A 27709-nucleotide genomic window follows, 5' to 3' on the forward strand; every position below is an offset into this window, starting at 1 on the left:
GGAGTGACGGGGGGGAGTCAGTGGGGAGTTATCATGGAGTGACTGCGGGGCGTGGGGAGAGTCAGTGGGGAGTTACCATGGAGTGACGGGGGGGGAGTCAGTGGGGAGTTATCATGGAGTGACTGCGGGGCGTGGGGAGAGTCAGTGGGGAGTTACCATGGAGTGACGGGGGGGGAGTCAGTGGGGAGTTATCATGGAGTGACTGAGGAGGGGGAGTCATTGGGGAGTTACATGGAGTAACTGTGGGGGGGAGTTACCGTGGAGTGATGAGGGGGGCAGTCAGTGGGGAGTTACCATGGAGTGACTGGTGGGGAGTTACCTTGGAGTGACTTGGGGCGGGGGGGGTCCATGGGGAGTTACTGTGGAGTAACTGTGTGTGGGGTGTCAGTGGGGAGTTACCATGGAGTGACAGGGGGAGGCAGTAGGTGGGGAGTTACATGGAGTGACTGCGGGGGGGAGTTACCATGGCGTGATGGGGGGCAATCAGTGGGGAGTTACCATGGAGTGACTGGGGGGGGGAGTTACCATGGAGTGACGGGTGGGGGAGTCAGTGGGGAGTTACCATGGAGTGACTGGGGGGAGTTACCATGGAGCGACTGGGGGGAGTGGGGGGAGTCAGTGGGGAGTTACCATGGAGTGACTGCGGGGGGAAGTTACCATGGAGTGACGGGTGGGGGAGTCAGTGGGGAGTTACCATGGAGTGACTGGGGGGAGTTACCATGGAGCGACTGGGGGGAGTGGGGGGAGTCAGTGGGGAGTTACCATGGAGTGACTGCGGGGGGAAGTTACCATGGAGTGACAGGTGGGGGAGTCAGTGGGAGTTACCATGGAGTGACTGCAGGGGGTGGGGGGAGTCAGTGGGGAATTACATGGAGTGACTGCGGGGGGTGGGAGGAGTCGGTGGGGAGTTACCATGGAGTGACTTGGGGAGGTCAGTTTGGAGTTACCATGGAGTGACTGGGGGGAGTTACCATGGAGTGACTCGGGGGGTGGGGGAGTTAAGTGGGGAGTTCTCATGGAGTGACTGATGGTGGGGGGTGTTTACATGTGGTGTCTGGGGTGGGGTAGGGCGGAAGGGTTACCATGTGGCTGTTAGCGGACCAGCCTGGCCAGTTTTTTTGTGGCTTTGCTAGTTGCCTGAAAAATAATGTAGTCTGCCATGTTTTTTTACATGGGTCGAAAGGTTTGCATGATTATCACAATGCACTGGGATATCTAATGTTAAAAGTTTCGGTGTCCAGCTAAAGATGTTGCCGTGTTCCCACTCCCACAGTGTAAGTAAGAAAGTGATGTTATCAGTCCTATCTGTAGGTGTTCTCTCTCTAGATACTATAAGGGGCTATTGAAATGGGGGAGAGCTGCAGAGTTGCCTTGTGGTTGGGAGCTGGGCTTGCAGCAGGCTTGCCTTGTGAGGGGGGTGCTGGGTTTTTTGCATTTCAAAGGTGGTAACCCTAGGGGGCAGGTGGGAGGAAGGGAAGTTACCTTAGAGGGACTGGGGTAGTGGGGAGTCAGAGTGCTCAGTTCCAGGATAAATGCCATTTAACGGCCAGGGGAGGGGCTGTTGCAGGGTAATTTCACATCACCGGGCGAATGGCAGAGTTCCCAACTTGCCTTGGCCTGCAGAGCACGGTAGATGTGTGTGTCCCTGTCAATGAGCGTGCGCAGGCCCTGCAGTGACAAACGCCCTGTTTAACCCAGGGGCATTTCTGAGGCCTTGCACCGGGCGGGTGCTGGCTGCTGGGGGTGTGGCTGTGGCACAAGGGTGATCGTGTGGCTGGCGTTGTTTTGTGCACAGTGCCTCCCTGGGCCCTGATTGCCATCGCTGTGGTAGGCGGCCTGCTCCTCCTCACCTGCTGCTTCTGCATCTGCAAGAAATGCTGCTGCAAGAAGAAGAAGAACAAGAAGGAGAAGGGCAAAGGGATGAAGAACGCCATGAACATGAAAGACATGAAATCGGGGAACCAGGTAAAACGCCTCTTGGTAAAGGCTCAGTCGGGTCCCTGGAGCAGAGTGTTAGAAAGCGCCTGCTTGTCATTTTGACCAAGGAAACAACAAACACAGTCATTTATTCCTAAAGCAGCAGCAGAAGTGTGCAGTTCCTCAGATACAGGGAGTGAAGGTAACCCTCTCAGCTTTCACCTAGAGCAGGATTTGAACCCCAGGGACCTCTGCCGCTACGAGCATGAGCTAGGGCGAAAGCAGTAATGGCATCAAACTGATGCCGTAGCAGATTGGTGTCACCAGAGGGAGACAACGCTCCCCAGCTGTCCTAGGGTGGGTTACGTTCCCATAAGGCACTTGGGAAGGGTTTATCCAGCGGGAGGAGTTAGTTGTAGACACTGGATGGGAGAGGCATAGGGTCTTCCCCTCTGCAGTACGGATGGCGGTAGGGAGGGGGGGTTGGGTTGCTTTCCTAACTAGAAATAGGCCTCGGGTGCAGAATTTGGATCGAGGTTTTTTTGACCTTCCCCATACACGCAGGGTTTCAGACAGAGGGAGTCATGTGCCGCAGAACAACAACTTTATTGAACCTACCAACTCATGAACAAAGCTAGCCATGAAACATGCCAGCAGATGGCGTGCTTTACATGACCTACCATTTTACATTTGTGCAGTCTTCTTTATAGCCATGTCTTGAATCACACGTTTTAATTTAGACCCACCCCTGTCAATAGCACTGTTTCCCCCAAACCTAGAGGACACACGGGAGATAGCCACATGAATCAGGAAGTTACACAGGGCTCTTTGCTCTTCATATAAATAAGCTCTTGATCAGCAGAGTTTGTGTCTCTGTTGTCAAGGAATGGAAATGCTTCTCCTGTTCTTTATTATTTGCCACAAAAACTGTCTCACGTTCCCCACAGGATCGCTGACTGCTTCTAAAGCTTAAAGACATTGGAGAATCTGACTGGTATAACAGATTGCATTATCAGAATCACCATTCATAAGTTTCAGGCCATTTAAGTATTTCTTTCCCCCCTATTTCCTCCCATTTCATCTTTGCTTTTAGTTATTCTCACATTTTAAGGATCAGCCCCTTCAGGGGAGATGCTGGGATAAGGAGCCTCCTTAAGAGTCAAAGTTCAGGATCAGTGATCACCCAGCAACATGATCAAACTGCAGACCACTCAAGTATATAAAGCATGACTGGGAATATCACAAAAACAGGGTGTCTCATGAGATTTGGGCTGGAAAGCCAGGGAGAGCAGCATTTCTTGAGGCATTTTAGTGCTTCAGATAATGGTCTTAGCTGCTAACCAGAAGAGCAGAGTGAGGTGCATGAGACTCAAAAGTTCCAGGGGGAACATAGACTCCAAACATTCAGGCTTCCAACAGATATGGGTCAAGTTTGGTTCTAGGAGCTGGCAAAAGTTGAAGAATAGGGTCATATCTTGTCTCCAAACCGCTTCATCGGCCCTTCCGGGAGAACATTTGTGGCTAGAATAAGAGGAACACCAGATGCTCACTTGGTCTGTGGCACCCCATAAACAATGCCCGCAGGTGCTGGTGGATCATCTGCTGACTACAGCTGCTGCAGAATCATCCCTCCACCCCACCCCCATTTTGTGTACTTTCCCTTATGAAAATAAAGTGCCCAGTGAGTTTTCATGAGAACCCATGAGTTTCTTGGGGGGGAGGGATAGCTCAGTGGTTTGAGCATTGGCCTGTTAAACCCAGGGTTGTGAGTTCAACCCTTGAGGGGGCCATTTAGGGATCTGGGGCAAAAATTGGGGATTGGTCCTGCTTTGAGCAGGGGGTTGGACTAGATGACCTCCTGAGGTCCCTTCCAATCCTGATATTCTATGATTCTTCCAGGGTGGAATCACTCTCCCCCCCCCAGCCCATGTGTCCTTTTCCTTTTCACTTAGGGAAATGGTGAAGCAAGTTCCATGGGAGCCCCATGGTCCCAGACTGGCATGCCCTGGCCTTGCCTTCCTCCCTGCCCCCTCCTCAGCAGTGCCAGCCAGCAGCGAAGCCCCAGCGCAGCAGGAGTTGCCCGTAGCAGCAGGGCCCACAGCCTGAGTTCTGCCAGCTGATGTGAATCAGGCCCCAACAGGACTGGCTGACCCTATTCAGATGGGAAGTTGGAGGCTGTAGAGAAACTGGAGGGCAGATGGGATCCCAAAGGCCTGTTTTATGGCAAACCCTATTTACAGATTGGTCTGCACCACATGCCTCTCAGACCTGGGCTAGAGCTTTCCAGTCAATCAGTCATTCCCCTTTCAGCTGGCATCTGCAGCTTGGAGCTATGTCCTTGGCCTTGCTGGTGGCAATCAGTCCACCAAGTATCAGAGGGGTAGCCGTGTTAGTCTGTATCCACAAAACCAACGAGGAGTCCAGTGGTACCTTAAAGACTAACAGATCTGTTAGTCTTCAAGGTGCCACTGGACTCCTCGTTGTTTTTGTTTTAATCAATCCACTGTGGCAGCGGGTCCTTGTAGCAATCCAGCAGGTCAGCCATGTGGAGCCTGGGTCACGGGAGAGGCTCCAAATCCCCACCCCCCTTCCAGCCAGGTCCTTTGGAGGTGCAAGCCCGACATGCAGGGTAGCGGGCTGGGACCTGAGCATTTTATAGCCCATACTGCTGGCATCTTTGCATTTGCAGGAGGCATTTTAGTGAGGTGCAGCCCAGGGCTCACTCCTCTGGGGTTGGCGAGTCTTATCAGGACTTGATCATTGCTGACTGAATGCCTCAGTGAACTGCTTCTTCAAGCTCTGTGCATTTACCTGCCCTGTTACCAGTGGCATCCCCCAACCCACATCACTATCCCTGCTACCTAGACAAGCAGAGGATGAAACCTAGGAGGTGATCACCACCCCCCATGTATCTAGGAAGACATTTGTAGGGCCAGCCTGGCAGGTGTGCAGTAGGGAATAGAGCAAGATGCCTGCCCCACCATGCCAATTTGTGCCCCTTGTGCATCATCTGTTAGTACCCCTAGGAATCTGTGCTGCCCCCATAGGATGCGGAGGGGAGCTGAGGGTAACACATGTTGCATCCCAGGGGTGAGTGGGTGCAATGGGCCTGCTTAGAGTTCTGAAAGGGATTGTTTCTCCTGGAATTCCCCCTTGGCTGACGCGGCTTCCCATCGCCCCACGGCAGGCCGGAGCCTTAGTGACACAGCCTAGCTCCAGAGCACTAAAGGGAGGTGCAGTGCCTGGAGCGACGGTCCTAGCACCAGGCAGGAGGCTGCTTGGTATGAGGCAAAGGCTGAGAGTCAGTGCAAACCCAGGGCTTGCAGCGACAGCGACAGGCTGATGCATATACAAAGGAACAGGGGAAAAAGCTATTGCCAGGCACTCAGCAGCCATGATGGCACGGGCCTGTTCTCAGCCAGAGCACAGCTCCTCAGGATGGCCCACAGCTGGGATGGGGAATCCAAAAGGGCTGAATAAACAGCTGCTCATCGTCATTATGCGCTCCATGGAGCAGAAAGCAGGCCGGGCTGCTCTGAAAAGACAGATCTCGGCCACCTGAGCTAAAGGAGAATCTCTGCTGGGGACAGCACTAGTAGCTGGGCTTGTATCCCTCAGCCAGGGGAGACACAAGCATGCACACTTAGCCAGGATGTCACAGTGACTTCATTTTCTCGTCCTTTTCATGGCAGTTTCCTTTCTCCACCCCCCTCCATCCAGGGTTATATAGCAGGGTATTGTGCTGTCCCGGTAAATGTGTTATCTTTGTGAGGAAAATCATGTTCTCTCTCTCTCTCTCTCTCTCTCTCTCTGTGCTTCCTGTGCATTTGGTTTCCAGAGAAACACTGGACTGGTAGCAACTACAGTGGCTTTGCTGGGCACTTTTCCATTAAAGGGAAAGTTGAAATTGGCTTGTTTCAGATACATGTAATGAGGGCAAAGTGCATAAATGGGCACCCCCCTTTTAGATATTGGCTGATTATGTACAAAATCAATGTTGGTGCTGACAAAACTTTCCAAATTCACTGCTTGAAAGTAGAGCCCACTCCAGCGTGCACACTCAGCCTGGGTACGGTGTGCCTTTAAGAGGGTGGAGTCTGTTGTTTCTCACGCGCATTGGGTGTTGTTGATTATCTGTGGTGGTGGTGGTCTCTATAATGTCCTTCTCTTCCTTCTCTGTGCTCTCGTTGTCCTTCTGTGTTGTTCTGTCTCCATGTTCTCTGACTAACCTGGATGGCAATTCATGGTAGGTGGCAAAGTGAATGTTGCTTCTCTGTCAGCCATGCAAAGGGGCGGGGGGTATGGGGATTTGCCCAATGCACCAATTAGCTCCAAAGCTTATGCCCGGCAGGCCCAATGCATGTTGAAGAGTTCTTCCTAAACAGGAAAATGATACAAAGCCCCATTTTGCAAAACGCAGGCTACAAGTTGTGTCTGAGGCTAAGATCTGGGAGGTCAGAGGGGAACTCCCCAGCTGAGCTATGGCTCTGATCCCATGCCTTATTCACGACTAACAGATCATTGCCACATCGCTCCTAGACACCTCCTGAATAGATTAATATGTAGCAGATAATTTATAACAGGAGGGATGGGCCAGCGGTTTGGGCACCAGCCTGGGGTTTAATTTCCTGCTCCTCTACACAATGTTGGCCTTACGTTCCCCTGCAGGTAGGTGGGTGCCTGTAGCCTTCCATGCTGGAAAGGCTTGGGGCTCTTACTCTAGTCCTTTACCTCAAGGGCCTATCTCCATTCCCCTTCCTGGCCCGTCTGCAGGGAGGTCATGCCCTCCATCCGCCCAGGGCCGCTCCCTCTGTTCTTGAAGATCTTGTCCCGATAGCCTCTCTGCCTGAGGATGCGCGGGTGCGCTCAACTGGAGGTATTTTTGTTAGCAGTGTCTCTGGGTCCGTGCCTATGCCGTACGCCTTCTTGTGCTCCAGTACAAGGGCGTCTAGGAGGAGTGGTCCCGTGCCCCTCCAGCTCCTTCTCCACCACCCGTGGCTCGAGACAGAATTCTGTAGTGTCTGCTACCTTGCTGCTTTACTTGGGTTGTTTTTCATTTTCTTAGCATGATTTCTTAGCTTAGGGAGAGGGGGTTCCCCCTTCTCCCCTTTTCGCGCCTCAGGCCCTCTCAACCAGTGGCTTTCTTGGTGGCTTATGCCCAAGACCCCAGAATTCAAGTCTTGTCAGCCCCATGATGGGTGTGACGCTGGTAAGCCAAGTGCCAGCTCTGGCCAAGGCCTAGGCATCAGCTGAGAACTGACAAACTCACAGCTCACATGTGTGTTAGTATTGTTCAAAGTAGATGTTAAAATGTATAAGAATGTGTTTAAACTTCATGGAAAACTGGTGGGATGCTGCATGCATTGTTGTCACTTATCTGTGCCCTGGTATAATGTGATGGCAAATGTCTGCGTTGTATGTACCCCTGTAACTAAGTAACCCATCAAACAAGAAGGAAGCCTTGTGTAATGCAAATGAAAAACTTGAACTGGAGAGTGCTAATTCCCGTGCATGGAAAGCAAATGGGCACTGTGTGTGAGATCAAAAATCAAAGCCTTTGTTAAGTGCATTCCTTCCCCGCCACCTCAATGAAGAAGGGACGTGCGTGGGAGCTGTTACGGGCAGCTTGGCTTCTGTGAGAAGAAGCAATAAATATGGATACAAGGAAAAATTCTTCATCTCTTGGCTGTTTTGATTCTAACAGAGCAGAAAACTGAAGAAGGAGGTGGAGATCCCCAGAGTTATCCTGGGTAGCCCTGAAAGACTTTTGGGAAACTGGCAGAACACTACATCTCTGCTGCCTTTTGACATTATAGACTGTGACTCACCTGTACATACATTTTTACCTGCTTTAACCTGGGAGCAAGGAGACCACATCTCCTGTTGAAGCTCCTATCAATCACGGTACCAAGGCACTGACGCCTCCAAGGAAGGCTTCTTCTGCGAAGCCGCACACTGAAAAGCCCATCACCAAGCAGCGAACGATAGACCCGTTGGTACCAGAAATGGACTCTTCCAAACAGAAGGACTCCTTGAAGCGGAAGGACTCTTTGAAGAAACCATATCACCTAATACCATCTACCTTCAGCTGGGCCTCTCCAGAGCAAGTGGGTCCACTGTCTCCAGTACCACTAGAGGTGTTTCACCCAGAGGAGTCATCCCCAGGCTCACTGGTGCTTTCCCGGTTCCTCGTTCACAAGGACCTTCAGGTCTTGGAGGAAACAAGTCCCCTGTGCTGTGGATACTGGGAGGACTTCCCCACCAGCACCTGGATGCCAACTGGGACCAACACATCTGCCACAGCATCATATAAATGCTCACCCACCGGTACCATCACAATTGCCGGTTTGGCCCCCAGTACCAATCCAAGCCTGGTACTAGCTCCACTAGCTCCACCACCGAACATGGGAGAGGACACTTTCTTTGATTCAGAGGTATCCATTCAAGGCTCCCCCACCTACCCATTTCACCCTCCCTCCCTTGACATTCCCTGAGGATGAGATGCCAGGAACCAGCCAATGCATGACCCATCAGCACTGGCAGGAACAGTTCTGGGGCCCTATTCCTTTTCCTTATGCCCCTCCCAAGAGGGCTTTTTTGAACCATTGGGCCCCTCGTGGGGACCAAGTCTACTGGGTGTCTTCGCACAAGAGGATCCACCAAGATTCTTGGCCAACAACATCCTCAGGACCCTCCTCAAGAAGACCCACCATTGAAAACAGAGGAGGAGACACCACCATCCTCTTCCTCCCCAGATGAGGCAGCTATGCCCCCTCCACCATCCTACATGGATGATTCAAGGCCTTTGAGGACCCTCTGAAGCACGTAGTGGAGGCTTTACAGATTCATCTGGAGGAAGTCCAGGATCAGCCGCACTCGGCGGTGAACATCTGCACGCCTCCCTTTAGGGCAGGGTGACTTAACCTGTCAACCAGGCCCTACTGTCACCAGCCTGTGCAGTGTGGCAGACTCCGGCTGCCGTCCCACCCATCTGCAAGAGGGCCAAAGGTTTGGAGCACCTGTTCTCCTATCCCACCCCTAACTCTCTGGTCGTCAACACTGCCGATGAGAGAAGTAGTCAGTGTTGCTTCACATCAACACCAACTGATAAGGAGCTTAAATGTCTGGACCTTCTAGGTTGTATCAGCTACTCAAAGGCCTCCCTTCAATTCAGAGTCACCAACTATCAAGCCCTGATGGCGAAAGATGACTTTACAAATTGTTCTAAATGTTCCCATTGGACTGATTTGTCGCCTCAGGACGAGAGAGAGCCGTTTCCAGCTCTTATTACAGAGGGTCAGACAATCACGAAGGTGTTGCTGCAGGCTTCCCTTGATGTGGCACATACAGCCTGGTGCTCTATGGCTACTGCTGTAGTCATGCCCTGTGCCTCCTGGCTCCAGTCCTCCAGCCTGACCAGGGAGGTACAAAACACGAAGACCAGCCCTTCAAAGGGCCTAAACTTTTTATTGATGCCATGGACTTAAGGCAGCATTGTGATCTCTTGGCACACATGCACCATCTATAAAGAGAAGATACAGCAAACCTCAGACAACGCAATGTTCATGTTCTGTGTACTCTCAGGCCCCCAAAGATTCGCTGAGCTGCCTAGAAAGAGGCCCAGACTGCATAAGAAAGGCCCATCTTCCACCATCACCTCCCAGTTGGCTACCTCATCCAAACAACGATTTTGACCCGTTAGTCAAGGACCAAAAGCTCTCCCGATTGGATCTTCAGCTGCATCAACCCTCCATCCACCCACCCTATGGGGACAGTTTGCCCATTTTCTCCCTTTCTGGGAGCACGTCACCTCAGACAAATGGGTACTGGAGGTGATTTTGATGGGCTACTCCATCCATTTCAGCTCCATGTCCCCCTCCCCTCCTCCTCCCCCTGCCAATTCAGGGACATTTCTCATGAGGGGCTCCTAAAGCAGGAGGTGAAATCCATCCTGCAACTGGGGGTGATTAGAACCTGTTCCCTCGGACTTCGTCAGAAAGGGATTCTATTCCTGGTCCCAAGAGAAAAGTAGGGTGGGGACTGATTCTGGACCTCTGGATTCTAAATACTCCGTATTCATGTGCAGCATTCAGGACACTCACCCTTGCAGGAGTTATTCCATCATTAGATCCCGGGGGCTGGTTCGTCATCGACGTCAGCATACACTCAGAGCACTGGCATTTCCTCAGATTTGTAGTGGGCACCAAACACCGTGTCAATTGCCCTGAGAGCTTTAAGAAGGTCCTCTCCATCATAGCCGACCACCTTTGGCAGCTGGGGGAAATCATCCCCCCCTATTGGGGACTGGCTCCTCAAGGGTCGTTCTTTGCACAAGGTGCAGTCCGCTACCAAGCAGGCCCTAGCCCATTCCCACTCCCTGGGCCTTCACCCCGTATAGATCAATCGCCTTGGATACTTGTGTAACGCATAGGCTTTATCAGCGCCGCCCTAGACTCTGTGGCAGCCAGATCGTATCTACCTGCAGACAGGTTTGCCACGATGTCCAGCCAAATCTCCACGCTGCAACAGAGCTCACAAACTGCAGTGAGGGCTTGCCTTCAACTGCCGGACACGTGGCAGCCTGTACTTTTGTAACTCCCATGCAAGACGCCGCTTCTGGTCCCTTCAAGCCGTGCTCAAGACAGCCTATCCTCCCAACACACACACAATGTGTCCAGAAGGTTATCAGTGCCTCTGATGGGACTCGAGTCCCTCGCTTGGTGGAAAAATCCTCAAAGACTGTGTGGGAACCCCCTTCTCACGCCCACCTTCTGCTCACGTCATTACCATGGACACCCCACTCCTGGGCTGAGGCACTCATCTCTAGGATAATACAGCTCAAGGCAGGTGGTTCTCCTCGGGAGTTGTTACTTCACAGCGACATCTTCACACTCCAAGCAGTCCATTATGCCATTTGCTCAGAGTGATATTAGGCAACTGAGCAGACATAAACCACCAATGAGGAGCAAATCCCAATCCTTAAGCAAAGACTTGGTAAAGCTGTGGAACTGGTGCAGAGCCCTTCAAATAGATATTTCAGCAGTTTGTCTGCCAGCACTGCAGAACACCATTGTACATTCATTGAGCAGATTCTTCCATCAAGACCATGAGAGGGAACTGAATGATTCAGTCTTTTGTAAGATCTGCCTTACCTGGGGTCTTCCGCAGGTAGACTGTTTTATGATGCCTCTCAGCACGAAGTGCTGATATTTCTACTCAAGAAGGTAGATGCTCTCTGTGCCCCTTAGCTTCGATGTCTGCTATACACCTATCCCCCCATTCTCCTGCTGCAGAGTTCTGAAAAAGTTGAAACAAGAGCAGTGATTAGTCTCAGAGCCCAGGCATGGCCAAGACAACTATGGTTCCTGACCCTGACTCATCTTTCGCTGTGTCTGCCTCTTCGCCTCCCTCTGTTGATGGATATCCTGACACAGGAGTTGGGCTGTACAACCCACCCAACCTCTCATCACTACACCTCAAGGCCTGGCTCCTCGATGGCTTCTGGGCTTAGAGAAGGAGTATCCTCCTGCAGTCCAGACAGTTCTGGTGAATAGCAGGAAGCCCACCACAAGAAAGACTTCCGTGCAGAAGTGGAAGCGTTTCTGGAGTTGGTGCTCTCGTTGCTCCATGTCCCCTGCCAAGTCTTCACTTCACTGCCTGTTAAACCTGAAATTGCTGGGCCTCTCCCTGAGTTCGGTGAAAGTTCACCTAGCTGCTCTCACAGCATTTCACAAGTCAGTTGAAGGATTCTTGATCTTCACACATCCTACAACTGTAACACTTCTAAGGGCCTCCTTAATTTGTTTCCTTCAGTGCAGGAGGCTGCTCCACCCTGGGACTTCAATTTAGTGGGAACCCGTCCGTTCCTCTATCTGCTCTTCAAGACCAATCCTCACGGCCAGGAGGGTAGGTGAATTAGGGGCCACCATACTCAGTGTTCTGTCCTGAGAGTTACCCTGTGTCCCTATCCTGGTTTCCTCTCTAAAGTTTCATCGGCGTTCCATATTGGTCAGGACATTCAACTACTGATCTTTTATCCTAGGCCTCAGTCTTCAAGACAAGAGGCCAGTCTCCATACTCTGGACATAAGAAGAGCTCTGGTCTTCTACCTACACAGGACTGTACCTTTCAGGGTTTCCCCCAAGCTCTTCATCTTCTTCGCCGAGAGGATGAGAGGTCCCTCAGTTTCTACCCAGAGACTATCTAACTGGGTTTTGGGGTGTATTCTGGCATGCTATGAGTGCATCCCCTCCTAAAGTCAGTGCTCATTCCACTAGGGCTCAATCCACGCCCACAGCCCCCCTGAGAAAGGTCCCCTCAAGGACTGGTTCTCCCGCCGCTATGCCTTGGTATGTGCCTCCAGACATTGGTGAAGCTGTTTTAAACTCTGCACTGAATCCGCCTCCTCAGCACCAGCCTCCTCACTGAGGTACTGCTCTGGAGTCTCCTTTCATGGAGCACCCATGGGGACAATAACTCCAAGAAGAAGGGGAGGTTACTTTCCTCGGACAGTAACTGGAGTTCTTCAAAATGTTTTGTCCCTGTGGTTGCTCCACCAACTGCCCTCCTTTCCCTCTGCTTCCGGGTCCTACCATTCTGTGAGGTTGTGAAGGAACTGGTGTGGCGAGGGTCCACTCCTCCCTATACGCCCTCATACTGAGCATGAGGAGGTGTATGGCGTAGGCGCAGACCCGCAGACACTGCGAATGAAAAGATCTTTAGTCAGGAGTGCCTGAGTGCACGCACATCCTCCCATGGAGCACCCACCGGGACAAGACATCTCAAAGAACTCCAGTTATGGTAGGAAGTAAGTAACCTCCCGGGGGCCTCCTGCTTTGCAGCGGCTTCTCCCAGGCCTGCTTCCCAGTCAGTGCTGTTATCTGTAACAGATCCATTACTTCCCAGCCGTTGCTATGCTGCCAGGGCCGCACAGCCATCAGGGCAGCTAGATCTCAGGTCCTTCTGCTCCCAAAGCTCACTTTTGTTCAGGCTCCGGTTACCCATTAGAGCAGGGTCTTGCTGTCCCTCCAGTAGAGGGCAGTCGTGTCTCTGGGGAGTCCGCTGAACGGAACCCCAGTTCAGCCTCCTGCCTCCTCTCAGTCGGTGACACTCGTGCATGAATTCTAAGGCTGGGAATCCCCGAGGCACCGAGCCAGGGAAGAGCTGTGTGTGTGTGATCGGCCGGCCATGTCCGAAGCCTCGTAGCTGAGCAGGCAGGCTCTGTGTCCTCTGCAGAACAAACAGGACGATGACGACGCGGAGATGGGCCTGACGGAGGGAGAAGGCGAGGAGGAGGAGAAGGAGCCAGAGAACCTGGGCAAGCTGCAGTTCTCGCTGGACTATGATTTCCAGGCTAACCAGGTGACATAGGCAGGAAAGGGGCTGGGACATGGGGAGGTTGGGGAAGGAGGCCAGGGCAGTGCGGGAGGGTTGTGAGGAGAGGGTCAAGTGAAGGACTCAGCCTTGGAAACTCCAGCCGAAGAGCGTGGGGGAATGCCAGCCTCTGAGTGGCACAGGTGCCTGCAAAGGGCAGAGATGTGGGGAGGGAATTTATCCCCACCATGATTGTCCCACATGCCCTTTGAAAGGGTCCCCTCTAGCACTTCCCAAGCACCCTGGGATGTGAGGAAGGGGAAGATGGATGGAACATGCCTCTCCACAGGGCCCTGAGCCCAGACCTGGCAGGCCCACTATCAGCACAGAGAGAGCACCGTCTGTGGAATGACACAGCTCAGCAAGCGATCTCCTGGCCCCAGCTGCAGCAGGGTGTCGGGGAGGGTGACCAAGCGCATCCCTGACTGGCCAGGGGCAGAGGGAACGTGGAGCTGGAAGATCCACTGGGGATCTTTTCCATGCAGTGGGGAGTGGGAGCGGCGTCTTGCTGAGCCATCTCACTGAGGAAACATCCCTCTTCCCCCTCCAGCTGACGGTGGGCATTCTCCAAGCAGCCGAGCTCCCGGCACTGGATATGGGTGGCACCTCGGACCCGTATGTCAAAGTCTTCCTGCTTCCGGACAAGAAGAAGAAATACGAGACCAAAGTGCAGAAGAAGACCCTCAACCCGGCCTTCAATGAGACTTTCGTCTTCAAGGTGAGACCCTTCCTAGTTCACTCAGCACAGTGGTCCCCAGCCCCAATTGCTAGACCCCACTCTGTCCTGCAGGGGACACTTGTCCTGGGTTCTATTCCTGGGTCTGCCATTGCCATGGTGTGTGACCATGAGGAGCCCCTTAGCCTTGCCGTTAAGTCAGTCTAATACTGTCGGAAGGGCAGAACTCCTGTCTGTCTTCCAGCCAGGGATGTGTCTCAGCCTTCTGTCCCTGTCCCCACCATGCCCCAGTCAGGAACTGCAGGAGGATCTGCACCTCCCCTGGTGGAGGGGCTGCCCCTAGTAAATAATTTGCCAGCATGTTGAACGAGAACCAAGGCAGTTGCCCAGACCCATGGCCCGCACGACGTGCAGCTGTGTGGCTGAGCAGTGCTATTGAACTGACACAGCAATTCTGGCCACTCACTGCAAGAACCGGTGAAGGGGTCCCAGCCTAGTCACTGCGGTGCATGATCATTTGTCGGATCCTTCGTCAGCCAGACCCCATGTCGCTATGGCAATGGTTTGCAAGGGTCCTTCTTCATAACAGGTTCCCTACCAAGAGCTGGGTGGGAAAACCTTGGTGATGGCCATCTACGACTTTGATCGCTTCTCCAAGCACGACATCATTGGGGAGGTCAAGGTGCCCATGAACACAGTGGACCTGGGCCAACCCATTGAGGAGTGGAGAGACCTGCAGGGCGGTGAGAAAGAGGAGGTGAGATGGGAGTTCAAGGAGCGGTGCGTCTGGCCAGCAGGAGGTGGCTTCAGAAACTGTGCTCAAAGGGTCAGGAATTGGGATCATTAGGCAGCTGCTGTGCTTTCAAGGTCACCCAAGGAGGGGGGCTCCTTATAAGTGTTGTCTTTGCAGTTGAGTATTGGTGAGAGGGGGAGAAAGAGGATCCATCCTGCAATGAGAGATTGATAACCTGCAGGAGAGTGGCTTAGTGGCGGGAGCAAGGGGACAAAGAGTCCTGAGCTATTCCCAGCTCTGGCAAAGGAGTAGGGTCTCGCAGCTAGAGAAGGGGACTACATGTTAGGACTCCTGGGTTCAATTCCAGGTCCTCCATCGCCATGGTGTGTGACCTTGGGAAGTCACTTAGCCTTGCTAAGTCAATATAGTGCTTATGGAGCTCCCAGGAAATGGGAGGCTCCATTGATTAAGAAAGAAGTGGTGGGGTCATGTGGCTGGCAGTCAGCAGAATGGGGTTTTAGGTCTGACTTTGCCATGTCACTGCCCCTTTGTGCCTTGGTTTCCCCAGTTGCACCGTGGGGTTAATGATAGTGACGCACCTCACAGGAAGGTTTGCGAGGCCGAACTCAGCACTGTTGGTACAGTGGTCTGACAGCAGAGCTGGTAAATACGACACTGTGTGTCAGTCCATGTGGAGCTGGGGAGCTCTGTTATGGGGAGACACTCCGATTTAACACGGGCTTTGGCTGTGCCCTGAGACCTGCACTTAACTCAGGTCCCGCTGCCCCCTGCAAGGTGTCTTTCTTGTGCAGAAGCCCTGTCTTAAATCTGGTAAAAACTGCTAGAGCTGGTCTGGCTTCTGCCACCAGCTGGGGACTGGCGCTGCTGCAGACCTCCTGCCGGCCTGCACCAGCGATGCAGCACCGTGTCTGATGCAGGGGTTAGCTCGATGGGTGAAGGGGTTCTTGGGTCTCCTCCCGTGGTTTCCTGAGGGATTGATTCTCAGTGCAAGTATCCCAGGATACCAGGGCATGGAAAGGCACTGACCTCTGCTTTTCCCCTTGCTCCACAGCCAGAGAAGCTGGGAGATATCTGCATCTCGCTACGGTACGTGCCCACCGCCGGGAAACTCACCGTTTGTATCCTGGAAGCCAAGAACCTGAAAAAGATGGACGTGGGGGGTCTCTCAGGTAAGAGCAGAGCCACCTTCCAGCACCTGATGGCGCTCCTGAGCCAGCCCAATCCCGCTGCTGACTAACACTCCCCAGGCAGAATTCCTGCCCAGGGCTCAGCACCTTTAAATCAGAAACTCGGATCCTGAGTGCTGTGTCTGGTGGGGTTATGGAGTCATAGAGCTTAAGGCCAGAAGGGACCACACAGATCATCTAGTCTGAGCCACCCAGCACCCGCACCCTAAACCAAACAACCTAAATTAGCTCCGAGTCTTCCAGCCGAGAGGGGACTGGACTGTTGTGTGCCACCAACAGAGAACAGGGGGGACTGACGTGCACCAGTGCATGAGGCCCCTGCAATGGCAGGGAACTGATTATTTGAGGGAGACCCAGATAATCCTGGCAAGTGACCCATGCGGTGCAGTCAAGCATCTGAGAGAGAGAATGATCAATGCCAGCTGATAGCCCTGGCTCACCCCACCCGATGTCCCGTCTCCAGCCATGGCCATCCTTGCTGCTTCAAAGGATGGAGACCACTCCCCCGCATACATTGATGCCTGCAGGCAACTGGCTTGAAGCATGAGCTTTAGGAACAGAGGGTCCGAGAGCTCCCTCTGCAAAACAGTGCTCCAGTGGCTTTCATCTTATTGTCTTGAGGCCATCACCTCTGCGGGTGGCTGCCCCCCAGCCCCAAGGGAGGGAGCGGGTCTTGCTTCCAGTGTGCCCTTTGACTTTCTGTGGGGCTGGGCTCCCCATTGCCTGTGTACGCACTGACCCCAGTGCAAAGGAATGTGGACATGGCTCGCTCTGGGGTCAAGGAGTCCCTGAGACACAGGAATCAAGCCCAGATGGTCATACAGGAGCAGCGGTGATGTACAGCTTCCATCACGGCTGCCTGTTTTCCTGTCTGGACCCGAGCTGTCTGCTAGATTGAAGAGCCCTGTGCTCTCAGGTATCTTCCCACCATGTAGGTACTTAGCAGTAGACAGATAAATGGTGTCTGCTTATTGTTCCTGCCCACTCTTGATTTGACAGCAGGCCACTACATTGCATGATGCACTCTACCTGCTCATACCCCCCAGTCACAGATAAACCCAGCCTGGCTACCCTGTCCTCTACGGTCCCTCTGTGCCTACATGCCCACAAGTAGGGCTGGCTCTGACCTTTCCTGCTTTGGGTTCTCCCTGCAGATCCATATGTGAAGATCCACCTAATGCAGAATGGCAAGAGGCTGAAGAAGAAGAAGACCACTGTGAAGAAGAAGACCCTGAACCCCTACTTCAATGAGTCCTTCAGCTTCGAGATCCCCTTTGAGCAGATACAGGTTCCCATGCCGAGATTCTCGTCTTGGGAGGTTTGGGGTGGGGCATAGAGATGAGTGAGTGACAGCTCACTTGACTGAGTTGGGAGCCTCTGATTGGAGGGATCAGACCCTTCCCCCATGACATCCACCCATATACGGTGACCACCCAGGCCTTCAGATGATCTAGACACACCCACCCCCTGAGCAGCGGAGGAGATGGAGAGATGGGAGCCGGCACTGGGCTGGTGTTTCATGCACGCTAGTACTGAGCAGGAGCTGAGCTCCTCCAGACTGACATGTCCCTGCTGTGTAATGAGGGTGGCTGCTTAGAACGCAAGAGGCAGTACAGAAAGCCAGAGTTTACGCTGGGCAAATGCTACCAATATCACTGGGGCCTGAATGTCAGAGTCACAGGGGGCCTGAGGCTCCCATTGGCCTCGGCCGAAGCTGTGGCTGTTCCATATCTCTGCAAATGAACCGCCTTGTTGCAAATTACAACCACTCATCCTTAGCCCCCTGCAGCGAGGGTCACTCCCGCCAGTAAGGTCCAGCCCCAACTTCAGCAATAACCAATGCTAACGGCAGCCAGCGGGTGGAGGGGCAGAGCTAGTGAGACAAAGACACGGGTGCCGGTCAAAGCAGGGCTAGAGGAGTGGCCTTGTGCTATGGTCTCTCAGCTGCTCCAGGGCCGACCTGCCAGGTTCCAAGCAGAAACTTGGGTTTTCCCCTGGCCTGCCAGCCTTGCAAACCCCCGAGCCGGGGATCTGAGGCCAAATGTCTCAAAGGAGGGACCTAAAGCTAAGCACCTAAATGCATATTTAGGGCCCTAAGCAAGTCAGGCTGGGTCCTTTTCGCCTCTTGCTTCATCGCCTGTAATGAAAGGCTCATGAATGACCCCCCCATCCCCACTGCCCTCAGTGACCCCCACATGGCCCCAGTGTTTTCATCCACTGCCCTCGGCAGCCCCCATGCGGTTCTGGCCCCTTCGCCCTCTGGCCTTGGTGAACCCCATCACGGCACCAGGCTCATGGAGCAGGTCCTCAAAGAATCAATCCTGAAGCACTTGCATGAGAGGAAAGTGATCAGGAACAGCCAGCATGGATTCACCAAGGGAAGGTCATGCCTGACTAATCTAATCGCCTTTTATGATGAGATTACTGGTTCTGTGGATGAAGGGAAAGCAGTGGATGTATTGTTTCTTGACTTTAGCAAAGCTTTTGACACGGTCTCCCACAGTATTCTTGTCAGCAAGTTAAGGAAGTATGGGCTGGAAGAATGCACTATAAGGTGGGTAGAAAGCTGGCTAGATTGTTGGGCTCAACAGATAACGATCAATGGCTCCATGTCTAGTTGGCAGCCGGTATCAAGTGGAGTGCCCCAAGGGTCGGTCCTGGGGCCGGTTTTGTTCAATATCTTCATAAATGATCTGGAGGATGGTGTGGATTGCACTCTCAGCAAATTTGCGGATGACACTAAACTGGGAGGAGTGGTAGATACGCTGGAGGGGAGGGATAGGATACAGAAGGACCTAGACAAATTGGAGGATTGGGCCAAAAGAAATCTGATGAGGTTCAATAAGGACAAGTGCAGGGTCCTGCACTTAGGACGGAAGAACCCAATGCACAGCTACAGACTAGGGACCGAATGGCTAGGCAGCAGTTCTGCGGAAAAGGACCTAGGGGTGACAGTGGACGAGAAGCTGGATATGAGTCAGCAGTGTGCCCTTGTTGCCAAGAAGGCCAATGGCATTTTGGGATGTATAAGTAGGGGCATAGCGAGCAGATCGAGGGACGTGATTGTCCCCCTCTATTCAACATTGGTGAGGCCTCATCTGGAGTACTGTGTCCAGTTTTGGGCCCCACACTACAAGAAGGATGTGGATAAATTGGAGAGAGTCCAGCGAAGGGCAACAAAAATGATTAGGGGTCTGGAACACATGAGTTATGAGGAGAGGCTGAGGGAGCTGGGATTGTTTAGCCTGCAGAAGAGAAGAATGAGGGGGATTTGATAGCTGCTTTCAACTACCTGAAAGGGGGTTCCAAAGAGGATGGCTCTAGACTGTTCTCAATGGTCGCAGATGACAGAACGAGGAGTAATGGTCTCAAGTTGCAGTGGGGGAGGTTTAGATTGGATATTAGGAAAAACTTTTTCACTAAGAGGGTGGTGAAACACTGGAATGCGTTACCTAGGGAGGTGGTAGAATCTCCTTCCTTAGAGGTTTTTAAGGTCAGGCTTGACAAAGCCCTGGCTGGGATGATTTAACTGGGAATTGGTCCTGCTTCAAGCAGGGGGTTGGACTAGATGACCTTCTGGGGTCCCTTCCAACCCTTATATTCTATGATTCTATGATTCTTCACTAGTGACCCCTGCACAGCCCTGGCCCCATCATACTCTGACCTTGGTGACACCCTTCCCTGCTGCAGCCATGTTACCTTTAATGGTGTGCAGAATGTAACCAATGGGACTCAGGCCTGCTCTCCACCAGCTTGACGCCTGGTATAACGCTGCGGGGGGAGGGGGGCATTTTTTTTCTACTGAAATAGTTATCCCAGCACAAGGCCTAGTAGGGGTGCAGTTATTCCGGCATGAAGGTGCCTTCACGCAGCAACAGGTTTAGCGATGCTTTATACTCGTATCACTGCATCCATGCTAGGGAGTTTGTACCACTTTAACTGGACCAGTGGAATTAAAGTGGTGCAGCATTCGGGTGGGGAATAAGCCCTTAGCTGCATTGGCTCTGCCTAGCTAGAGGAAAAGGACCAACTTGCTTCAGAAGCTAAACTCTGACATGGGGAGCAGGTGTTCCACCAGTATTACATAGCCCCTTTTCAGGACAGACCTGCCCCTTTAATATCCATTGCCCCTAAAATGAGAAGGGAGAGCTGTCTGAAGATACAGGGTGAGCTTTGCCTAGCTGCCTGGGGGAGTTGGGAACATGATTCCCATGGGAACAGGTACTCAGATCCATCAGGCATTATTGGACAGGTTAGTACCCATCTCCCAGCTGCAGGGGAATCTTGGCTCCAATAGATTCCCACTCGGTTCTCAGTGGCATCGGGCCATTTTGCAGCTGTGATGCTGGTAATAACACAGCGTTTCTGTGTGCCCCAGAAAGTGCAGGTGGTGATCACCGTCCTGGATTACGACAAACTGGGGAAGAACGAAGCCATCGGCAAAGTATTTGTTGGCTCCAACGCCAGCGGCACGGAGCTGCGGCACTGGTCCGACATGCTGGCTAACCCCCGGCGGCCCATCGCCCAGTGGCACTCCCTGAAGCCGGAAGAAGAGGTGGACGCATCGCTTGGGAAGAACAAATAGGAAGCGCCATAGCCCAGCATAACCTACGGACATTCTAAGCGACCCAGAGCTATCGATACCTCAGTTATGTAACCTTTGGTTTTTGCTTCCGTTTTCTTTTAAGCTGCAATACCCTTTGGTTGCTGTGGAAGGGTTTCCAGACAGTCCTGAGCGCTGTCAGGGGAAATGGTTAAAGACAGGGATGGTTCTTTTCATTCTGCAAAGTCGCTTCCTTCCGCTGCATGTCCCATCGTTTCTACGTGCTGTTCTTTGAAAGCGTAAAGCCAGCTTCTGCCGTGGGTCCCAGAGGTGCCAGGCCGTGGCAGGGCATCGTCTTCCTTTCTCTTCGGTTTTACACTGGGACCTTCAAACATTGTGCGAAGGTGACAACTGAGCCTGAACATCTGAGTTGACCAGATACACTGTGCTTGCTTTGGGGATACATACAGCTGGACTAGGCAGGTCGGTGGAGAAGAACTGTGATGAGCAGCTCGGCGACTGCTTTGACTCCCATCAGCCACCCAGAGAAGTGAGAGGGCAGTCGCGTTGGGACTGGAACGTCCAAGGCTCCGTCGAACATCTTAAGATTTAGTTTTTTCTGGTGCGACAGGTGCATTGCTGGGCATACAGACCCTGGGCTATTGCCACCCCATGGCACCTAGGTAGAGTATTGAACCTTGCAGCCCCCCCCCATGTGATTGCCAGAGAAGGGGAGCTGTTACACGGCGGGTGCATGTCTTTGATAACTGAACGTTCAATCTCAGTGCAGGACAGAGCACAAAAGAGTCTTGGTTTTGAAAAACGGCATCATGGGATGTTTATGCAAATGACCATTGCAAGGCAGGCTTACAGTAGCAGCTGGACTTGAGGGGGGCTCACCCAACTCAAGGTTGATTTGCCAAAATGGCTGATTAAAGCCATCTTTGGTGCTTAAATGACATCTTAAATGAAAGCAGCTCTGGGGTGATTTGCATACATGTCCCATCATGCCTTGCACTACTGTACATCTTCTGAAGATGCACGACCTAAAACTGTACAGAGCCAGATGCGTCCCAGGGGAGGGTTTAAGGCACAAGGTCTTCAGAACTCAAGGCGAGAGGGTGGAGCTGGGGTGTTAGTGAGGCAGGTGCAAATCCCTCCCGCTGTTTCTGCCAGTGAGGCCGCCTGTGACCCAGTGCTCCCGAGTTACGCAGTGAGCGGCTCGAATGCGGTGCTGGAGCTGCTGTGTGACCAGAGTGCTCACTCCAGCCTTCCTGTTGAGGCTGTTCCACTTTAATTAACTGTTACGTGGGCCCCAGCAGCGTCAGAAGCTGTCTACAGCTCAGTGGTCTGGGCCAGCCCCTGAGATGTTGGACATGCTGATTTAATTCCTGCCTCTGCTTGCTGAGAGGAAGAGTCGGTTAAGTGCTCTTATCCTTGTTCTTGCCTGTGGAAGCTTGGCCGCTTCCATTAAGTATTGGTTGGGCCCACCCAAGGGTTAAGATCGCTCTGTAGTCCAGTGGTTAGGGTACTTGCCTGTGTTGTGAGTGAGCCTAGTGCCAGTCTCCCCTGTGCCCCCTAAGAAGGGGTTTGGACAGCGATTTCCTCCCTCCCAGGTGACTGAGGTAGGAGGGCAGTCCTTGTTTAAATCCCATCTCCTTTGCAGGAGCCATTGTCTTCCTGGGATGGGGGTCAGTCCCTGGGATGTGGGCCAATTAATATTTAAGTAAAACCAGACCCCCTCTGAATCAGAATTAAGCCTCAAACCTGGATTGCCTACACCCCAGCCGCAGAGCATAACCACAGGGCTACAGGGGAACTCACAGCAGAAAGGTCTCAATCTCCCCGGGTGAAGTTGTTCCACTTTAGGGTTACAATTAATTCAGTAGGTACTGGGCTACACAGGGAAAGAAGGGAGCTGTGTGTCAGTCCCTCACTAGCCCAGTGGTTAGGGGACGTGCCAGGCAAGGTGAGGCTGTGAGTTTCCGCCCAAAATACCGTGGCCTCAGCGAAATGTTGTGGTTATAAACTCTGCCAGCGGGGCACTCCACCAGTAGCTAATGCAGCCAGAGCCCCACCTTTGTGGCCCTGACAAGGGCATAGGGCACGGGAACCAGGCTCTCCCACACCCCAGCTTGGGCCTTAACCTCTGGGCCAGAGGGAATTGCCCCCCAATCTCCCCCCTTGACGCTGTTCCACGCTGTAGCTGGGCCAGAGACCCAGCCCAAGCAGTGACTTTCTCGCCCACTAGTAGTGGCCCTCAGCTGGGCTGTAGGAGTGTCAGGTTTAAGCCCCTATCTAGCTATTGTCTGGACTGCCTGCGCTAGGCAGTACCCTCACGTGGGGGCGTGTGCCTGCAGGGCTTTGCTTCCTGGCACAAACGAGACTTTCCACAGCAGGCAGCACCACCCCGCCAACACAGCCCAGAGGCTGGGCCGCTCCAGCAAGGGCTGCCATCAAATCTGAGTCAGCCTCAAACTTGGCTCTCCCACTCTCCAGGGGCTGAGCCTAACCCCGGGGGAAGCCAGGCCTTGAGGCTCTGGCACCCACTCTCTGCCCTGTTGAAGCTGTTCCACGTCATAGTGTTAACTATGCATTGGGCTGGAAGAGGAAGAAGGGCAGTTGGGACGGTCTCGGGGCCCAGAGTTGCTATAAAGTCTGGGGCAGCTGGGCTTTGTGGGCTAACAGGAAGCCTGGTAAATACTAGCCAGGAGCATAGCCAGGGTGAGAGCCAGCTCAAACACTGTGTGTCTGGCTTTGCCATGAAACCCCTTGAGATAATCTCAGTCACTGGTGCCCATGGGGTGGGTGAGTAGCTGGCCCAGGTGGTGGGGAGGGTGCTCTCTCACCCCCTTCCAGCATCATACACAGCTAAGAGGGGAAGCACGTCGGCTAAGAGAGACTGAACCCATTCCAAACAAGGACCAAAGGTACCCCAAAGGCCAAAGTATCTGCTGCTTACCACAAGGCCTGCTGGCTGATGAACCCAGTCCAGTTCCTTTGCCTCCCGCCAGATATAGGCCATATTCCCCCCTCCCCCAAAGAGCAGTGAATGTCTTTTCAGGGGGCCAGGACTGGACCTATAAAGAAACAGGCTCACGTCCTGCCCCTCCTAGAGCGTTTCCTGAAGTAACAAGAAGAAACCACCCACCCTTCCCAATTCGGTCCACTCTGTACCTGAGAAGACCAAGCCAGTTTCCCATTTTCTGGCTCTAAGGGGCCTTCAACATTAGTGGCTTTGCTTTGGTTGAACCAGCGCGTTGGATAGTAGCATCTGATACGCATCCACACTGTGGTTTCCTTTCCTTCTGTGAGTCCAGTCCTGTTTTATTCTGGACCTTTTGCATAATATCCCTCAAAGGACCTCGCTGCAGCCCCGTGCCAGCCAGCACTGGAGTATCCTTGAAAATCTCCCTGATTACCAGCTACGTTTTCCTGGCAATGTGGCTTAGCCTATGGAAGTGTCTTCCTAGGGAAAGTTGTGACTGGCCATGTCACTAGCAAATGTTCTAGCAGGACAGCTCCTGCCTGGGACTCTACCCAGGCTTTCCAGCCCCACAGCTTGTGGTTTAGAGAAGCAGACTGCAGCACCAAGCAGCTGCTGACATACTTTTGTGAGTACGAAGAGCAAGGAGAGCCAGAGTAGTAAGCTTTGGTGTGGCCACGGGCATGAGCCCAGCAGTCCAGGACATCTCACAGGAGGTGGAATTCACCCATGCCCAGAGAGTCTAAGTCATGGGGAGAGGGGTGGACAGTTTCACATCCCTTACCCCCAAATACAATTGGAGAATGTTTCACTCCCAACCCCCTCTCCACTCTACTCTTTCCCTCTGACAATTATTGATCCTTTATTTGTACACGTTCCCCCCCCGCCCCAACCCTTACCTTTTAAGTCCTGCTGGAGCTTCACTATTTAATCGGTAGGAGAGCTCCGTGCACCCATGAGCCTGGCAGTGGGGCAGTCGTACTAATGGCAACTAGGGAAGCGTACATTTGTTCCCAGTTCGAAGGCCACGAGGTTGCAGGAGGGAGCCCTCATGGAGTTCTGGATCCATACATGAGCTTTAAACACAAGCCAGCCTGACTGCTGATCATATGGCCTTGCTGCACAACAGCAAAGGCCAGGAGGTCCAAGGAGCAGAGGTAGCGATTCCACACAGCGGAGCGTCTAAGCTCTGCACCCGGCTGTCTCAGGACTCCGGCTGCCTTCGCCTGACGGGAAACTGAGCAAAGCAGCCCTCGGCGGGTTACAAGCATGGTCTAATGAGTGTCCCCTTTTCGTAAAGGGCGGTGCATATGCCTGCAATAGACACACTTGTATCACCCCCTCCGTTCCAAAATTAGAGTTGGTCCAAGAAAGAGAAAGGTTAATGGGCTTTTTATGAACCAGAGTGACCTAATAAACACACCAGAGCTCAGTGAGTTAATGTACTCAGGAGAGTAAACCCAACATGCTCTGCTTTCACGCCAGGCCTTGGACTGTTGCCCCATACTACTTACTTCCATTGCTGGGGTTCCGAAATCAGCATCTAAGGCCATGTCCCACCACCGCCGGGACTAGCGGTCAGTTTATTATTACAGACAATACTGAGGGTGTTAAAAAACTCATGTCTGGGACTGGGGGAGAGAAAATAATTGGGTGAGCAGAATGTGAGTTCAACATACCTGCCTTTGGATCAGCACAGGACACAGGTGGTGGGTGGGCCACAGGGGGGACAACACCCCCTCCCATTTTGCTCCCCGCTCCACTGGCCTCTATCAGGCGTCAACTCCTCAGGAGTGGACACTGCACCCCCGGAATCCAGTCCTGCTTGATTGAATTTGGCACATTTTTAACTTGGACTGTTTAAATGTGTGTGGGGGGAGAAGGGGGTGGGGACTGTGACTTTAACCCCCCTTTTTAAGGGAAAAAAGCTCCCCCCCCACATACTCAAGCCATCTGAGCCACATCCAAAATCCCTTCTTGTATATGTAGTTATATATATATATAGCTCGCTACGACAACCAGCCAGCCTTGGTGCCAATGCATGACAGATCACCACTATGTACCTAGCAGCATGCTGAGCGGAGAATCCAGACGCTTCGTTACGCCTCCGAGCCATCGTCCATTGGGCAGAACACACCCATGATGCAGCGTGGCCGGAGGGGGTTTATTTTCCCCAAGAGGCTAGAGTGAGCCCTGTAAAAAACCACCCGTTATTGCCCAAGTCAGCAGGCTCCACACGATCAGTTTATTTTCAATTTAAAAATAAAAAATAAAAAAAAAAATAAAAAAACGGTAAGGAACAAAGCATGCCTGCCGCATTCACAACTGTTTGAGGGGTAACTAACAAGCCAGTAGGGGGATAAGTTCATGTGTGTCTTGTAATCGATCCGTGCAAACCTGTACCGTGTTCAATTTATGCCATGTCCAGTAGCAGCAGCTTTGTGGCGTTCCGTCCCGTGTTGATGCATTTTACTGTCACAGCAAACTTAGAAGCCATATTAGACCACGGCCTGCCAGGATCCTCGCCTGGGCTGGGCCGACAGGTGATCCTCTGTGTCCTCCTGGCCCCTCTTGGTCATGTCTCTCCCTGTGTTTTGTTAAAGATCTCCCAAGCCCCCATCCTGGGGGAGGGCTGGCTCAGGACGCTAGCCTTTGCCACGGCCTGGAGGTTAGTCCTCACCGCGGCTTGGCGCTACGTCCAAGCTGGAGCCCCGTACGGCTGGGTTTGGAATGTCACAGTTTGAAACGCCGGGATCCCGTTCTGACACGCCAGGGGCAAATGCTGGCGCTCCTTCGGCAGACGAGCGTGGCCTGAATCCGACCCCACAAGCGCCTCGGTGCTAGCCCTAACCAGTCTGATGGAGGCTGAGGTCCTGTCCGTTGTATCATGAGCTTCTTTGGGGGAGACAGAGACGGCAGCTGGGATCAGGCCCCCTATTGCTCCCAACATAGCCTGACTCTGGCTCTCCAGCTGGGGAACTGGAGCAACGGAGCAGTTTTCGTGTCCGAGCAGGGATGGGTGGGACGACCGCGCCTCTAGATCAAGGGCAGCTGCCAGGCCATCTATGCGGCCCCTGGACAGCGGGGCTGCACGGGATAGAAGTTGCACTAGTTCCTTCCCTTGGGGCCAAGCGGTAACATTTTAACCAGCTCTCGAGCCCCCCGGGGAGACAGGAGTGGGTTTGGGGCGGACAGAGCATCATGCCCCCTAGCGAGAGCTGGATCATGCACTGACCTCGAGTCCGGCTCTCTGCTGCCGTCTGGGCAGAGGGACCAGGCCCAGGTGAGTCCGGTTGTTGCAACCACAGCTGCTGCTGGCTCGCAGCAGGGAGCACCATTAGCCACTGGGACAGGTGCACAGTAGATCCTGGGGCATTGAGGGGCTTCAAGCCAGACCGGATGTTCCCCTAAGGGGATTGCTCTGTCTCCGCCACAAGTCACGGGTGCTCTGGCCTGTGCTATGCAGGAGCTCCAAGGAGAAGAGCAGAATGGCCCCTTATGCCCCTCAAACCCATGGATGTGTGCGCCCATCGCAGCCCCGAGGGGAATCCAACCCCGCCCTCTGGAGCAGCTCATGGCAGTCCTCAGCCCCAGAGCGAGCCCAGCAGGGGATGCAGGACTGACGGCTGGCCTGGGTCTCGGATCAAGCAGCAGGGGAGGGAAGCTGTAGGCAAGAGGGGGGCAGGGCTCAGGCCTTCCCGCCCTGCATGCGCAGCTGTAACAAGCTGGGAAATTCCTGCTGGCAACAGGGGTACGTCCCACTGCAGCGTCCACCCCTGCCCCCAGCACAGGCCCAGGGGTAACAGCCACCGGGGCTCTGCTCCGCTGCCTTTGGGAAGGAAAGGGATCTCAGCCTTCAAAACCGGACATTCAAGCACCAGGGTGGGGTCCTGCCTTCCTGCCCCCTCCTTCCTCTCCCCTCCCCTGCCCCTGAGGGGGTCTATATACAAATCTCCCCCCCCCCCCCATCTTGAGATCATCCAGGTCTCAACCCCTTCCTGGCATCTCTCGCAGTGCACCTGTCTCTGCAGCACTGAACTCCGGCAGGAAACTGCTTTTAACTCCCGCCCCCCTTGTGTGGTCTCTGTTGTTTCTGTCTCTATTGTTAAACTGTTATTTTGTAACAATGTCCGTCTCCTTATTAAAGAAATGATCTGAAAGCAGCTGCCGGGTGTCCCTGCTGTGTTAGCACCTCTAGGCCCCGGGCGCCACTGAGGGCGAGCGGCCGCCCCCAGGGCGGTTCCTACCTGGAGCAATGAGGAGCAGCCTCAGC

The 27709-nt window shown here is 53.3% G+C and overlaps 1 protein-coding gene across 7 annotated transcripts in view; it reads left to right on the forward strand.

The window, feature by feature from the left end:
- Positions 1 to 27599, forward strand: part of SYT2 (synaptotagmin 2) — a 195842-nt gene extending 168243 nt beyond the window's left edge. For 6 of the 7 annotated variants that reach the window (XM_048826715.2, XM_048826716.2, XM_048826720.2 and 3 more), the window contains 7 exons: positions 1796 to 1965; positions 13153 to 13278; positions 13841 to 14008; positions 14556 to 14723; positions 15772 to 15889; positions 17062 to 17195; positions 20286 to 27599. In XM_048826715.2, the coding sequence (XP_048682672.1) occupies positions 1796 to 1965; positions 13153 to 13278; positions 13841 to 14008; positions 14556 to 14723; positions 15772 to 15889; positions 17062 to 17195; positions 20286 to 20492 (1091 nt within the window). In that variant the 3' untranslated portion in view covers positions 20493 to 27599. The remainder of the gene's footprint in view (positions 1 to 1795; positions 1966 to 13152; positions 13279 to 13840; positions 14009 to 14555; positions 14724 to 15771; positions 15890 to 17061; positions 17196 to 20285) is intronic. The other variant, XM_048826722.2, reaches the window with a different exon arrangement.
- The last annotated feature ends 110 nt before the right edge of the window (positions 27600 to 27709 follow it).

Source organism: Caretta caretta, chromosome 21 (assembly GCF_965140235.1).
Source record: "Caretta caretta isolate rCarCar2 chromosome 21, rCarCar1.hap1, whole genome shotgun sequence".
Classification (NCBI taxonomy): Eukaryota; Metazoa; Chordata; order Testudines; family Cheloniidae; genus Caretta; species Caretta caretta.